At 38.7% G+C, this 16,620-nt stretch overlaps 1 protein-coding gene across 3 annotated transcripts in view; it reads right to left on the minus strand.

The window, feature by feature from the left end:
• Window positions 1-766: 766 nt before the first annotated feature.
• IL17REL (interleukin 17 receptor E like) overlaps window positions 767-16,620 on the minus strand; it is a 48,754-nt gene continuing 32,900 nt past the window's right edge. For 2 of the 3 annotated variants that reach the window (XM_055809191.1, XM_055809193.1), the window contains 9 exons: window positions 16,278-16,332; window positions 13,178-13,341; window positions 10,829-10,876; window positions 10,121-10,178; window positions 9,633-9,778; window positions 6,254-6,313; window positions 5,132-5,189; window positions 2,665-2,719; window positions 767-1,718 (listed from right to left, as the gene is read on the minus strand). In XM_055809191.1, coding sequence (XP_055665166.1) covers window positions 1,691-1,718; window positions 2,665-2,719; window positions 5,132-5,189; window positions 6,254-6,313; window positions 9,633-9,778; window positions 10,121-10,178; window positions 10,829-10,876; window positions 13,178-13,341; window positions 16,278-16,332 — 672 coding nt within the window. In that variant the 3' untranslated portion in view covers window positions 767-1,690. The remainder of the gene's footprint in view (window positions 1,719-2,664; window positions 2,720-5,131; window positions 5,190-6,253; window positions 6,314-9,632; window positions 9,779-10,120; window positions 10,179-10,828; window positions 10,877-13,177; window positions 13,342-16,277; window positions 16,333-16,620) is intronic. The other variant, XM_055809192.1, reaches the window with a different exon arrangement.

Consider the following 16,620-nt stretch of genomic DNA (forward strand, 5'->3'; position numbering starts at 1 on the left):
GTGTAAAACAACACCAAAGTGATCGGGACCATGGCTGGTCACATTCTCTTTGGTATTTCTGTCACTGCAGCTGATAAGAGAAGATATACTGCAAGAAATTTACTGTCTGTGCAGCTGAAACAGGATCTTATCATTGAAAGCACCCGGCTTCAGCACAGCTACTGTTGCTTCAGAACCTCATGAGAGCTTGTCATTGGAGGTGGTGGTTTGTCTTAGCTATTAGGTTTTCAGATCCTGCCACACCTGTATAATTTTAATTCATTTTCAGTCTGAGGACATATTCAAAAAGTTGATCTTAAGACTTCGCTGCAATGAAAAGCACACTGTACAAATCGACCTTTCCCGCAGAAAAGCCTTTTCCACTAGAGGAAAGGAGTGATGTTATGATGCTCTCTCCATTGAAGGGCTGAACGTCTTGTTTCTGGCTGCAGTCTGGAGGGTATTAATGGAAAAGCAGATGTCTGAGTAGATCAGTGCTGCTATTTCACAGCCAAAGCAAGTAACTAAATGCTTTAGGAAAGCTGCCTTGCTGCCTTTGCTTTTGGAGCTGTAGCCCTGCTCAGAATAAGAATATATCTAATAGATGTGCAGTCTACACAATGAAGCTTTGATATCAACAGAGCCAAGCAGAATTTGTCCTCTCCAGGGCACCTCACAAAACCTTGTGTTTTAACACAGCAGATACGTCTCTTACACCAGATTTGTCTCCTGTAAATTACTCTTTGAAAGTCTGGAAACAAAAAAACACATTGAAATGGATGGAAAATATTTTTTTTATTGATCAGCTTCTTGTTCCAGACCCTCGCTCCCCACCCGTATTCCAAATCCCACATGAGCAATTCCACATGGTTTCAGGATTTGTTATTAATCATCTTTCAGTTGACCTTATTTCCTTGTTACACAACAGGAAATAAGGATGTTTGACAGGGGTATTCAGTGAAATAAAGGCCAAATGTTTGATAATCAGTACAGTGTGTAATACTATTCCCAACAATTGAGTATAAATACTGATATAATGGGGAAAGAAAAATACTTCAGTTCTTCCCACTGAACGGTTTCCTTCTAGGCTGGATTTTAACATCACAGTTTTAAATAGCTATCAGACCAAAGATGTGCACCTCCTCATATGAAGAGGAAAGTTATCTCCAAGTCAAATACAAATGCAAATACAGAAATTAGTTGTTAGATATATTTAAAGGAATATGGTCTCGCACGGTGAGATCATCACAATGAAACAAAGGAAATTACAAGGAATAATGTAACAAAGCTGAGAAAACTTCTTCCATTCTTCATTTCTCAAAAGCATTTTGTTATGGTTTAAAAACAAATGTTACAAAGAAGAAAATCTGAAATACTTGTTCTGTAGGTACACAGGGTACTAGGAAAATACTCATTTATAGCTTATTGTATATAAAATATTAATTTAGAAGGAAAACATGAACGTGATTTTTTAAGTCATCTAAGACATTTTTTTAAAATACTGGGAAATGAGGAATTATAATCCAGCTTCTTTTGGTCATGTTAGAATAGGCTTAATTTTCTAAGTTTTTCACTCATGAGAATAATCTCACAGTAATTAGCAGAAACTGCTACCATGAAAGATGACCGGTTAGACAAGACTTGCAAGTTACACCAAAATACAACTGAGTGTTGAGAAGATACTAACGACCTTGAAAATGTGTTGTTAAATTCAGTGCAAGGAATGCACAATCTTCACTCTAGGGGGAAAAAAAAAAAAAGAAGAGGAAAGAAGATTTGCTTTTTTTCTCTGAAGTATAAGAGAGTTCACTGCATTCATACATCGCTGGAGTTAAATAAATTTAACCATTTGCCTACAGCTTGTGGGCTTGACTGTCACAGTGCAAACAGCACTCACATGAACAAATGAACAAAACTAAGGTACTCTATTCTGAATGGTATCTTCTGGCAAGGGAAAAGCCAAAGACTACCTCAAAGATGGTAGCCCCTTCTCAGTTATATGAGCTGCATCTTTTTCCTGTCTTTGAAAAAGAGCTTTTCAGAGCATCTCTACTCCCTCTGGAGTTCTAGGCTGCTTTCACTATTCTATGTTGCCTCTGTAAGAGTATCCTTAAAGGAAGAGCATTTTTAAGATTTCAGGGTCTACCAAATCATACATCCATGGGCAGCATTCATTATTTATTTGTTTACAGCTTAGGAAGATGTGTATTGCAAAGGGCTGTGGGAATGAAAAGAAGCACTGCAACAGATGAGCAGACATGTCTAATGAGTGAGAGCACAGAGGGAACTGATCTGCTTGCAAATGTAGGGAGAAAGCAGGTGACAGGTGCTAATAATGTGAATGTCATGCTCAGCAGATCCGAGATTGTTCCAGGGCTCTTGAAGGTTATCTTAGTACTCTGCAAATTGTCTCTGTTGCAAGAGGAGAGAAAGCACAGGAGCAAGAGATGTCTTCAGGGGGGACAAAGAAAGGGGAGAGATAGGAACCTGATGTTCCTGCTGGCTAGTGCAAAATTCACTCAGATATTGCTTCTGTTCCTTAGGGAGGCCAATGATATGTTTTCATGATTAGCAACTCTATCAACTCTCAAAGATACTTGAGAACAGTTTAAAACTTGATTTTAAACCCAGTTTAAAACAGTTTAAAAGCTGATAGTTTAAAACAACTACACATTGGATGGATACCTGTTTGTCATGGCCTTTGCTGCATTTCCATCACCGTACATCTGACCATGGAAACCTGAAGAAACAAGTTCAAATGTAGGTTACCAATTTGTTTTCATTATGATTCACATTTTTATTCTCACATTAAGTGATGTGAGTTACTGTTTCATTCAGAATAAATACGTTTCTTTTTTAACTGGTGGAATAATGTCTCAAAATGTTTGGTTACATTAAACAGAATCCAGAAAAGTGGCCAAAAAAGAAATAAAATTTTTAAAAAACCACAAAATTTTGCTTCTAAGTCAATGCTATTAAATGAAAAAAAAAAAATCCCATTTCCATCCTCTGTAGAGCAAATAAGCTAAGCTACTCTAATGCCAAAGCACAACTACTGATAGAAAAATGCAATGCACTGCAGTATAATGCATCCTACATGGCAGAGAACTCTTCTTGCAGCTGGAAAGAGAGTAGCCTTCATGATGGTTAGCTACACTCATTTTTTTAAATAGATACTGTCATCGCTGGAATCTTGGTTTTAAGATTTAAGAATAACGTCATGACTCTTGGACACACTGACACTGCTTGGTATCTTTAACACTGATACTTAATGTAAATCTGTTTTACAAAGATGTATGCAGTAAATATTTTCACTATTTTCATTATGCCATTATGAGATTATTTCTCATTTACTTTGACATTTTGTTTAATCCAAATTGTGGCAAATTATGGTCATATCTTAGGTTTAATGTTCCCTTCGCATTCATGTGGATTGTTTTCCTGAACATCTCAGGTTCAAACACAACAGCACCCCAGTGAAAGAATTATCACCCTCAGTGGCATCATCTTTAAGAAATTTTCATTTTCTCCCTATTTTAAAAATCTAGTGCTGGAGAAAATATCTTTGTCAGAGAAAATAAGCATTTAAGAATACAAAAGTCCTTTAGTAGCAATGCTATTACTGTTGCATTAAAAATCTTACATATGACAAGCAGTTGAAGGCTCCTGAGAAGTCATTAAGAACACAGAATTATAGCAATGAGTCGTACCCACCCAGTTCAGTGTCCCATCTCTGACACTGACTTGTACCATAAGCTTTAGAGGGAGGTTTTGGGAACACCCTCCTAGTCAGCTGACAGAGATGGAATTATCCACTCACTAATGTGGATCACATTATTCCATCATATATAAAGTATGGCAGAATCCATGAGGCATGAGGTTAATATCCACTTCACAACAAACATAGTGATCATGTATTACAGTCCTGATATTCTTGATATGCACAGTTTCTCATATTTTTTTCTGAATCTCCACAAATTCCTAATTAGAACAAAAAAATTGTGACATTTCACATTTAAATCAAATACTGTGCTCAAAAAGTTCTTTAGTCAGTTTTCAGTGTTCCACTATTTTCATTTAATACACAGACCCATTCTCTCCTACTGCAAGGTAGAGGGGAATTCCCAGACTGCCATCTCTGAGGCCTTCCATTATTTTACATGCTTTCATCATACCCTTCATATTTGTTAAAAGGAAAATACGAATAAGAAAAATGCATCCAGACTACATGAATCACAACACTCTGATAATTTAATTTACTCATCTTGAGTGGGCTTGTTATGAGTTTTTAAGTGGAGAAGAAACCTGAACTAACGTTATGCAAGTGCTTCCACAGAGAACTACATTTATATCACAGATTCAAGCCCCCTCCTTTTTAGTATCGTGCTTCCAAACCTGAAGCTATAGTTAACTGACAGGTATTTTTAAACAGAGAAAATCTGTCATAGGAATCACTATGTGTACAGTGAACTGGGAGGGGAGGTTGCTTTTTTGGGCAGGTCTGGGGAGGTGTTTTTGGAAATGCTCAGACTGAGCCTTCTCAATTTTAGACTTTTTAGTTCTAAACTAGTCAATCCACTCCTGCGCCCTTCACCGCGAACTTCACAGCCTTAGTCCACTCTGAACTCACCAACTTCTACAACGCCTTACTTTCAGGCCTTGGGAGTTTTCAGAATATTCTGACTCCGTGAGCGTATCTGAGCGTATCTCAAATAATAAAATCCTCACTGTACTTCTGCAGCGGAGGGAAGCACTACTGTCCCATTTGCAGGTAACAGCAGGGCTGTGCTGCAATCAGTACAAATGACAGCACTGCGTGCCTACTCGCCAAGGACTGTTTTGAACTAGTTACCTCATGTACTGACAGCAAGGTAAACAGAGGTGTGCCATGCAGAACTTGGCACAGGATGGAAAATTCACCCAGGAAGCAGAGAAAACAGCCAGCCACACAAGTTGCCCTCGCACTAGCTAATTAAAAGCTAGTTGAGGTATGCGAGTCCATTGTCCATAAGGGAAGCTGAGCATATCTAGCTCGCTTGCAGACATCTACATTCAGTCAGGTGAATGCCACCTCAGGTTCCCAATGAAAACACCTGCGATGCCATCTTCCATACAGGCAGGACCTAATTCTTTTGTTATCATTCATACTTACCACAGTGAATATCACAGGTCTGCAGTGGAACTGAGTAATCTACATCTGTCCTCCAGCCCTTTTAAAAGAAAGAATTGAGGCTTATTCCCCCCCTTTCAGCAGAACGGTTACTAAACACTTGTGTTGACAAAATGAGATTGTTTTATTAGTTTACTCAAGTGACTGCATTTTTTAATCTGTTTTTAAATAAATGCATGTGAAGATGGCTGGTCTAGTATATATTTAGTGAGTTGCAATCACTTTTAGGTTTCTAAATAATAAAGCTAATCTGATTTCTTTTTGGAGGGTGGAGAACTCTATTCTGACAGATAATGTTTTATTTACAAAATAAATAATTTACGCAGGAAAATAACCATTTTACCACCAAATCTGATTTGTCACTAGGGAACGAAGAACAACTCCCATTACCCAGAGGCTCTTGCCAATCTCACTTTCATCTTGCCCCTTTCCTCCCAGCAGCCAAAAGTGAAGATGACAAGGGCCTTCCAGGGCAGCCGCTGGAGCCTTGCAGCTCCAGCTGTCAGTCTCTGTTCTCCCAGTGTCCTCTGAAAACATTAACTCCAGAGAGGAATAAACCTATCCGCCCCACGCTCGTTTTCTATTAACATTGTCTTAATAAAGTTCAGCTACAAAAATAGTGTGCAAAAATGTCAGAAATAATTTGCTCAGCTCTGCTTTCAGGTGTGCTAATTCTAGCATACTGTGCACTTACTATGCTGTTTGCTATAGCCTAACCTTTTCCAGCTAATGTCTATTTTTGAAAAATTCATCTATGACTCAGTTGGATCTTTTGATACTGTGGAACTTTTTATTACAAAGGAATATATAAAGAGAGGATAAGCAATTTCCTCATGATATCCCTTTATCTGCCACTGACAAGGAGCAAGATCATGGAGAGCAACTTCTCTGTTAATTAATGTCACATCAACAAGAGGTGGTGGAGGCACATCAAGCTATAAATAATGCTCTTTGCCAACTCCGTTCACAGAATAATCAGATTTGGCTGGGGGAAGAAAGCAGAGAGATGCCTGCTGGGCTTTGTTGTTGTTGTTGTTGTTTTGGGGGAGGTTTTGATGATTTGTTTATTTTGTACAGAGTATGTGGCAAAATCAAGACACATACCTGAATGCAAATTGTTGACCCACACATTTCCCGTGACATAGTGATTGATACAGAATCTCCCTAATGAAAAGAAAAAAATGAAAACTATTATTTTCCAGACCCCGGAACAATGAAAATGTATCGTGTCTCTCCAGTTCTCTGGTTGGTTTGCCAATAATGTTACAGGTAGTACTGTGTCAGGAAATTAATAAAATATATATTTGTTATAGAAGGTTATTTATTTTCAGAGATATCCCTGGACCTCAATGACCATAAGCAGCTGGTGTAATTTTGCCAAGCACAGTCTGGGCAGCACAGGAAGAGGGCTAATATTCCTGCGCTTTACGACGCATCATAAAGCAGGACACTCTCCCTGCCACGGCTGCTTACACTGTGTTAGTCAATGATCATCTTCACTTCTTTTCCCTGGTGTACATGAGTTGAAGCAATAACCCTTTCCTTATAGTTCTGGATTTCCCATTACATTGTACACTGAGAACAAGTTCAGCCTTAGGGTAAAATCGTCCTGTATGACTGTTCTGACACTTGATGTTTAATCATTTATGGTTTGTCCTCAAAACAATGTTAGTTACTCCATCAATAGCTATGAATCCTACACCGCCTTCTTTAGTGTGGCAAACTCCAAAAATAATTTGGGGCAAATTAGGTGAATGTGTTCTTTTTCAAGAACAACTGAACAAGGAATACTAGGTAGAGAATGAACATTGTTTTCTGGGAACACAGAGCTGTCTTGATGTAAACTTTGCGTATATTGCTCATGGTGTTGAGACAGGAACTGTATGTAATTCACGCGGGCTCCCATTCTGTCACAGTAGCAGAGGACATAACAGCTTTGTACCAGAGAGAAGAAAATAGTGTTTTTAAATGCATCAGTCCTTCAGGAGACATACACTTCAATACCTAGCTGTGATGTATTGGTGCTCCACCGTTACCCTTCTCACTTAGCAATTCACACAGGGAAGCTTTAAAACCAGAAAGTCTAAACTCCACAGGTTTCACGTGAAACAAGCCAGCTGAAGGGAAGTGCCACTGTAAGTGTTCACTGAACATAGTGTTGACAGCTCTTCTACCACACAGATCTCCATCTTTGTCAGTTATACATTTCCCCAGATACCTTGCCCCATTAGGACAGACCCTTGCTAGCACCACCAGTGCCCTCTGTAATTTGTGTTGATTAGAATAGCTGGTTTTTCCCAGCTTTTCCCCATGATTACTCAGGTCTGGGGTCTCCTGCAGTTATTGTGTTCCACTTAAGGACGTCCTCAGCTTGAGCAGCAAAGATGACTTGGGAAACTCTGCTTTTACAGCTGCTCTGTTAAATTCAGCACCAGAGATGTAATAAAGACCTAAACTGACTCATTAGAAAATAAATTCAGCTTTCAGTGTCCACCCCTTTGAGTTTAAGAAGCCCTTCTTCATAGCTGCCTGCTTCTCAGCTACCCGCTGGTATGTGCACCCTGTACACTGAAAGCATCAGAGGTACTTGAAAAAGTCATAGTTCCAGCTTATACCTGCATACAGTGGCAAAGAAAAGCACAGCTGGAATATATTCTAGAACGAGGACAGGTGTAGGAGCTATAACATGCTTTTGTCTTCTAAAGCACGTCCCCCTACAGCAGAGTGAAGTCAATGGGCAGAGTCAAGAGTAAAAGTAGAAATCACATCTGGATATTTCTCAACTTTCTCAAAATCTGCTGTATGACATCTCATATACCCGGTCAGCTGAGCAGACAGCAGGAGCTCACTTTGCAAAGTCCTGCGTGTGGGTCGGGCAATCTCAAGCGCAAATACAGGCTGGGCAGAGAACGGACTAAGAGCAGCCCTAAGAAGAAGGACTTGGGGGTGCTGGTGGATGAGAAGCTCAACAGGGCCCAGCAATGTGCACCGGCAGCCCAGAAAGCCAACCATAGCCTGGGCTGCCTCAAAAGAACCATGGCCAGCAGGCTGAGGGAGGCAATTCTCCCCCTCTACTCCACTGTCATGAGACCCTCCCTGGAGTACTGCCTTCAGCTCTGGGGCCCCCAACACAAGAAGGACGTGGACCTGTTCGACTGAATCCAGGGGATGGCCATGAAGATGATCAGGCTCAGAGAGCTGAGGTTGTTCAGCCTGGAGAAGAGAAGGCTCTGGGAAGACCTTATAGCAGCCTTCCAGTACCTAAAGGGGGCCTACAAGAAAGCTGGAGAGGGACTTCTGACAAGGGCATGTAGCGATATGACAAGGGGTAATGGCTTTAAGCTCAAACAGGACAGATCTAGATTCGATATAAGGAAGAAATTTGTCCTTATGACTGTGGTGAGACACTGGAACAGGTTGCTCAGAGAAGTTGTCGATGCATCCCTGGAAGTGTTCAAGGCCAGGTTGGATGGGGCTTTGAGCAACCTGGTCTAGTGGAAGGTGTCCCTGCCCATGGCAGGGTGTTGGAACAAGATGATTTTTAAGGTCTCTTCAAACCCAAGCCGTTCTATGATTCTATGATAGATTTAGGGGTGGACAAAAGACTACTGAGGAGCTGGCTGCTGAACCATCAGGATGCCTTTCAGCATGGTGTTCCTAGTAGCTCCTGGGACCTATTCTGCTAATATTCTCCTATTTGAAAAATAATGCTATGGCCACTCTTCAGCTCTTCTGACCCCACTTTCCAGATGTACCCCTCAGTAGATCACAGGTCGGGCCAACAAGGTAACTGGTAGGCAGGGTTGAAGGGCAAAGGCAAGCCACAGAGCTGTGGTGAAAATGTATGAGATATAGGCTAAGTTGCAAAAGAAGAATGAAGCTCCCATTTCATGATGAGCTGCTGCCTGAACCAGAAATCTCACCCTCCCATAATCATTTTCCTCTCTCCCTTTGCTTTGCTGGAAGAAGCATTTGTTTAGTCACAGTCAGCTGGCTCAAAAAGCTAATTTGGCTAAAAACTTACCTATTTTGTGTGTTGAATTTGTTTTGGCAGCCGTGAGATTTAGAGTGGTTCAAGATCACCATGGATTTATGCCTCAAGTCTTACATTTCATGATGTGAGATCTGCCAGGTCAGCTGTATCAGTGACCCATATATGCAATACTAACAGTATTTAATTTACTATATACATAATACAAATATTACACCACAAAAATTATGTGTGTTAAAAGAATATTAAGGTTCTGTGCAATAGTCACTCCCTTTGATGTGACTCATTTGACTTCAGGATCTTTATTTATTTTTTAGTTCAGTGTGAGATCAGATTTAGAACTACATGCTTTAAAATGTTCCAGTAATTGTTCCAATATGTATATGCACGGGTTTATTAATGCTTTCAAGCTGCAGATAAATGGCATAACAAATGAATGCAGTTAGATATGTTTCAAAGTTTTACAACGATTAAGAAATAATATATACAAACCACAGAGATTGAATGGTGCATCCCAAGAGATTCACATGAGGCCAGCTGCGTCCTGTTACACACAAGCACTGAGAATTGTGCCTTGGTTTGGGATGTGAAGAAAACTTTTATCTGTTCTGCAGCTGCAGCAGTTCTCATTTTCCAAGCTGATATCAGGGGAAAAGACTTATTTTTAGATGTACAAGGAGAAATATATTATATTCTAAATTGTTGTATCTAAAATAAAAACCTTTCTAATTAGTTAAATTTTCCATCAAATGATATGCAAGTAATTATTTTGATTCCCACAAGTTACTTTTTATACTGATAAACACTTGATCTACTGGGGATACACAGAAGTAACAAGATGTCAAATCTCTTTGCCGTAATTTACAAGCTACAGTGTTGTGAAAATTTCTCGCCTGCATACTGGAGAAGGCTTATATCCAGTGACTGATTTAAATAGCTCTCACAATTTAATATTTTGTAATTAAAAAAAATATGTGTACCTGGAAACTCTCCATGAGCAAACGGACATTTAATCCAAGAGCCTTGCTTGGTTGTAAACTGAAAGCAGAGAAATCTGTTAGGAAAACTGAATTTTCAATTTCAATCTATGGCTACAGATTCAACTAGAAATGATCAGTGCATTCCAGAAAGTTGCAGAAGGTCAATGCACAGCTTTCCGGCTCTACGATATCTTCCAACTCTTGATTTAAATTAGTTTCCCCAATTCTTCAGGTATTTATACACATGCTTAATTCACAGAAATGTGTAGTTCCATTGACTTAAAAGTAATCTAAAAGATAACACATGCCTATATTAACTATGTGGCAATTTTTTCTCAACTAAAATAATAAAAGGTACTCTAGTAAATGTAATGTATTATCATTTTTATTATCAAATATTTAAAACAGAAAACTTTATACGTTTAGTGCATGCTTCAGAGTTTGCATTGACCTCAAACATTTTCACTGCTTTTCTTAAGCAAAGAGGGCACAACCTGACCTCTGTCCTATCATTGCTGCTGCACTTCCAAAGAGCCTCCTTTTAATCTGATCTTTCACATTTCCCTCATTCTTACTTCCCATTCATCAGAGCTATGAAATAAGCTATGAGATAAAAATACTGATCCTAAAGAATGTTAGCAACTTACGGTTTCTAGAGCTGACAGAAAGAGGGGAGTTAATAGATGTTTTCCAAAGAAATCCCTTTACCTTCATGCAAAGTCTTGGGTGAGTGTCCACACGAGAATATTTAACCTGCTTGAAAAGAAAGCACTCAGCATTAGCTAGTTTCATTAACTAGTTTCACAACATCAATTAATCAATATTTTCATGGTTTGACTACTGAGAAAGGAACTGGTTTCTTTACTTTATAAACATCTCAGGAAGTTAATCACATAAAATAGTAAAACCAGAAACAACCACTATTTTGGATTACTGAATAATTTGCTTCTTTTTAACTGTAACATGTAGCATTTTTTATAGTCTGTCTGGCCCATTAGAGCTAAATTAATTGATTCTGTGGTGGCTCATGTGCAAAATTCTGATTACACAGTCATCTTGTTTCAGTCCCTTATTTACCACTCATGAACAAATCAGCAGAACATTTAAACATACACCCAAAAATTTTGTTCAACCTTCAGTTCATAAATACTTCAATTTTCCACATCCCTTTCCCAGAAAAAGTCTTAAACATAGACTGAATTCTAGATATCCACTTAAGTGACCTACAGAATGTTACTTTCTTGATTAACAACTATTTACCCACCAAGGGCTTCACCATAAAAAGCCTTGTCTCATATAAACAATTACTACCTATATAAGTGATCTTACTTAAATGAACATCATTTCTCAAGTGACTAAGCACAACATCTGGCATCGTGATCAAACACCTCTTTCCTGTAGCTTTTTTGAGAAGAACATAATGGACGTTCTTGGGTATGTCTACAATAGGGTCCCAGAAGACAGTTCTGTTAAGAGTCTGCTCAGATATGGAGACAGCATTGCCATCGACAGAGAAAGTCGAGAGCCTAATTGGAGAGAAGTATTGCTTTGGGCCTAAGTCAGTACATGTGCATGGTACTAGAGTGTGTGGCACTGTGTGGCTTTACTGGGGGAGCTGGCACTATCTGAGGAATCTCTGCAGTAGTCTCCAGCACACTATAGAGATGGTTTTGGGGTTACAGTACAATAAATGGACTAAATTCAATACCAAACCTTTTTGGATTAATTAGAAAAAAAGGGAAAATTAATTGTGTCGGTGAATACTAATATTCAGCCATTAAATGCAATGAGTAGATACAGGAAAACACTCATTGTCTGGAATAAACTAACCCTGGATTCTGTTCTGGGTAATAGATATGACCATTACCAGCCAAACCTCATTTTAGGCTTTTTTTCTCTCCTGCAAGCAATGATTTGTACTCGTCAGCAGATGTATCCCACAAGGACCACTCACATGTGTAAAATTAAATATATTTGGGTTTGCAAGATTAAAGCTTCGTTGAAACTGAAAAAATGGTGAATCTGGACAATCGCTAAACATTTGGCCAAGAGCTCCTAGTCAAAAAAGCATTCAACAATCTTGAGTCAGCCCCCTAGGAATCATGTCATCAGAATAATCCTTGTAAAGTTTCAAAAATTAAGATTTTTTATTTTATTTGCCTTTTCAGTTGTTACCTCGGGTTTACTGGCTTCTCTCTACAATCAGGAAAGCCTGAAACTACTTTTCAAGATGAAAGCCAGAATTCTAACCAACCTCATAGATCCAGTGCATTCAGCATTGGGAGACTTCAGATTGAAGTATTAAGCAGTTCAAGACACATGCAATATAAATCCTTTTCAACTTTAGAACATCAGTGCTGGAAGAACTGAAGGACTCAACAGTCCATAATTTCAACACCCACAATTTCAATACATTGGACCAGGTTGATGAATCAGAGAGATTTTTATAGAGTACAAAACAATCGTGCCCTACCAAAGTACCATCATGTCTCCAATAAGATTTAAAGAGATTTAGTTTCATCTGGCTTAGATTTTAGGTGTCAAAACATCATATATCCAAATCTGATCTAATCACAATAAACTCTTGTGATAGTCAGTGAAAAGAAAGAGGTACCTCCAGGGAGAAATCCCTTCATCTTTCTCAAACACCTATCTTCAGATGAGTTGTCCTCTCAATATGTCTGTTTTGCTTACTTTAAAGGGAATCTGACTTGAACAGTGTAGACTTGAACACCTTTTAGACAACAAAGGCAGGGCAGATGAATCATGCTTTTACTATAAATGAAAAGCAGACCATATTTACCCAAAAAACTTTAGCAAACATTACTAGCTTCACAGTCATCTCCACTTTTTATTCTTAATAGTGAGTCAGTGAGCATTTTGAATAAATCATGTGGTTAGTGTGAAAGAACAGACTGTGATCATGAATAATTTTAAGTGTCAGAGAAGAGGAGAGGAATTTGCAACTGCTCCTGTTCCAAAGTCTAGCTCTTCACATTATGCCTTTGATGATGGCCTTCAATCTCGCAGTTTGACTAAATCTGCATAAGCTCTTACTTTCTCAGGAGAATTTTTGGAAGAGTTTTGTATATCTTCACAGTGGTCATCAGACTTCATTAACCTGCATAGGTTAACCATGACAAGCACAGGACAGGCTGGCTCCCAAGCTAGGGTTTGTGTCGCTGGGTTATAAACGATGTTATCCCATAGCGCCTTCGTATCTGTGCACAGAGTGGAAACGTTATTCAAGTTGTCTAAAAACGAATCAAAACTGTTCATAAATCTGGTACCTATACATGTGCTTAAACCCAAAAGCATTGCTTTTCCATTTCCTTGTCATTTTCACCAATCAGTTCTGCTGTGTTTCACGCTGTAGCACTGTAAAACTTGAATTCATCCCACCATAGTGTTGGCGTTTACCAGAGATACTCAACCTGAGAGCTTAGTCTTACCAGTCTCCCACTAGAGTGACCAGGCAGGCATCACCAGGACTCTGAAGTAGGCTGCATAAGCTCCTAGGAGTGCGTTCTCTGCCCATCACTCACAGGGGGGAGTGTTACACAAGTAAATTCCTAACCAAAGACCTTCACCTACCTGCATATGGTAAACTGGAATTAACCCATACATTAATGATCAGAGGTCATGGTATTGGAGACAGTTTTCTGTGCATCTTGTGTAGGACTTACATGTACACAATGTATACGTAAGAAGATAAATTCAAGCCTTTAGCTGAATATCAAGAGCTCCAATAGTAAACAAAGCTATGCAAGTAATTCACAGTAAATAATTTTTCCACAGCATTTATATAAATCTTATTTGTATGTATACTAGGAACATCATAATTTCAGACCTAGTCAAAATCTATTTGGGGATACCTTAAATAGGCACTGTTATAAAATAAAAGCTGTCTTATTTATCTGATTGGTGAAATTAGTCACTTCCTATGACTTTCTCTGCCATTTAGCTGCACATGGATGAGAGAATTTCCAGTATGAATTTCAAACTGATATTTCAGCTCTTAAAGAAGTAATTTGGAAAGTTTTGCATCTCTCTAATTGTCAGAAGTAGGAGAAAAATGTATTTCTGAAACCATTTGTGAAGCAAAAACTTGGAAACATGGCCAGTTGTATGTTCAAGAGAAGTGAACAATACGTGTGACTAGAAAACGCAGCAAAGTGAAGCACAATCTACATTAGGGTGGAAACACCAGCTGTCCAAATTCAATTCCCACCACGTATAACATTCCTATTGGTACTACTTCTCTCAGAAATGTCCTGAAATAAAACCTTTGGACATTTTCTAATAGAAACTTTCCAGATTCTGCCAAGCCTCTTTCCATCTTAACTTTGTGTCCCAATGCGTATACATCAAAATACTGGAACTTTCTAGGAAGTGAAAATTTTAATGCCATTTTTAAAAAAACTGCTGGAAATTTTGATTCTTTTTTTAAAATGCCATTTTTAATAAATGGACATTACTATAAAGCTAATGTTTAGAAAATATTTAACCTGACTGCAAAGTCCTGAGTCCCAACATTTCTGACAGTTTTCACAGCTACATTTTAAATGTAACAGTCTGTAAGAATGTAGATATAATGTAAGTGTAATCCTAATACTTAAGAGAATAGTACCACAGTTAAGACTTGTCAGGTTTGTTTCCAGGCCTGCTCATTGACTTATTACCAGACTTCCCTTCTCTTTTATTCCTTTGTGGCATCTACTTATTTACATGATAATAAAGATGCTCATTCATCTTCAGTCTCATATAATTACATGGCTTAGTAACCAATAGACATTCTTTTTTCCTTTTCTTCTCTTAGTTACATTAACCCCAAACAGTTATTACACAGAGAAGCTTCTTTCTGATACACAACTGTTAATTACCTCCTACCAGAGAACTAACTCTATAATCCCAACTTTATTACATCAATGATAAATGAGTCAAAAAACCCAGTCTACTTTAGATATTCCAGCAAACAGAGCTGTCAGTTAGGAAAAAGAAAGATACGTGGCTCAAAAGCTGGAACTCCTTATATACTTAAATACTCAAACAGCTGCGTGCTAGTCTGAAAAATTGCTTGAGATTCCTGCAAAGAGGATAGCTGAGTAAACAAAAAGGATAGCTGTAAAATAGTATTTCCCATATTCACTTCCGTACCAAAGCTATAAGTTAAGTTTTCAATTGTAATTGTCCATTGGAACTTCCTAAATGGACAGAAATAAGCTTTAAGAGGCTCAGTGTGCCAAAGCACATACTACCCTTCCTCTGACTAATAAAGCTTTGTAACCTGTGCTCCAGCTATCCCCATACTTCTGATTCACTGGCATCAGAGAGGAGAATGAGTGCAGCAGAAGGGGAAGAAAAAGAAGCAAATTTAGAAGGAAGGAAGAAATCATGGGATTGATGAGCCCAATTTCCCGCACTTGCAAAGCATAACCACTCCAAGTACAGGAAATACCTAGAGATACGAGAAAATTTGGAAGAAAACAACCTGTGCCCCATGAGACCCAGCCAGAAGCTGAACAGCTACTAAGAATAGAGGACTTCATACTGCAGATGGCCAACCGGCTTTGCCTTGATGACCTTGAAGCCAGCTCTGACTAAATGACATAGACATAGCTACAGACAGAGCTGGAGCATTCCTGTAAGTGCTCCCTATTGCATAAATAGAAAAAAAAATCCCTTTCTTTTTCAGCTGTTACCTCAGACCAAACTCTGACTTTGCTGGAACATTATGTGTCAATGATTTCCCACGAAGTATGGGAGCTCCCACATGCAGTTAACTGTCTTGTTCTTCAACCCCCTGCTCCCTCCTTTAAGCTGGGTGTCAGGCACCTTCTTCTTGAAGCCCTATTCTCACACCAGCATTTCAAAGCTGACCTCATTGGCTTTGCTTCCTTCTGGCCAGTTTGCATATGACTTAAGCAAATGTGGGAAATGACTAGAAAGTTCCTTAGTGTTTATATTGGCATAAACTTGGTGAACAATTTGGTCTGAAAGTAAGTTACTTCAGCTACCCACAGTATAACAAACCAATATGATGATTTCCTTGAAGTTTTGCAATGTATGTTTTTCACCTTAGATTAATCTCAAATGATGACATACTACTGGAGCTGCTGAAAATCACTCATAGAAAGGGCAATCACGCAGTACTTGCCATTTTCGAAGGGGCAAAGTTGTATCCTCCTTGCATCTGGAACTGCCAGCCAACCCTACAAACCAAAAAGTGGCCATTAGCTAAAGATTCTCAAATACACCAGTTTTTAACATTACAGACAGAATGTGACAGAAGACCTTTCCACCAAAGATAAAGATACTTTATTAGAAAGCTTTGGAAGTTGTTTTTTTAAATTATGTTTTGCACTAGATACGTATTTTATTGTGCATCATTAGGGGGATTGGAGCTGATGAACTAAGGTGATCCCTTCTAACACTATATTCCTACTGAGTCATATATTTAGCCCAGTTTCATTTACAAAGTCTTCTGATTTGATTTCCGT

This window comes from Falco peregrinus, chromosome 6 (assembly GCF_023634155.1).
Source record: "Falco peregrinus isolate bFalPer1 chromosome 6, bFalPer1.pri, whole genome shotgun sequence".
NCBI classification, from domain to species: Eukaryota; Metazoa; Chordata; class Aves; order Falconiformes; family Falconidae; genus Falco; species Falco peregrinus.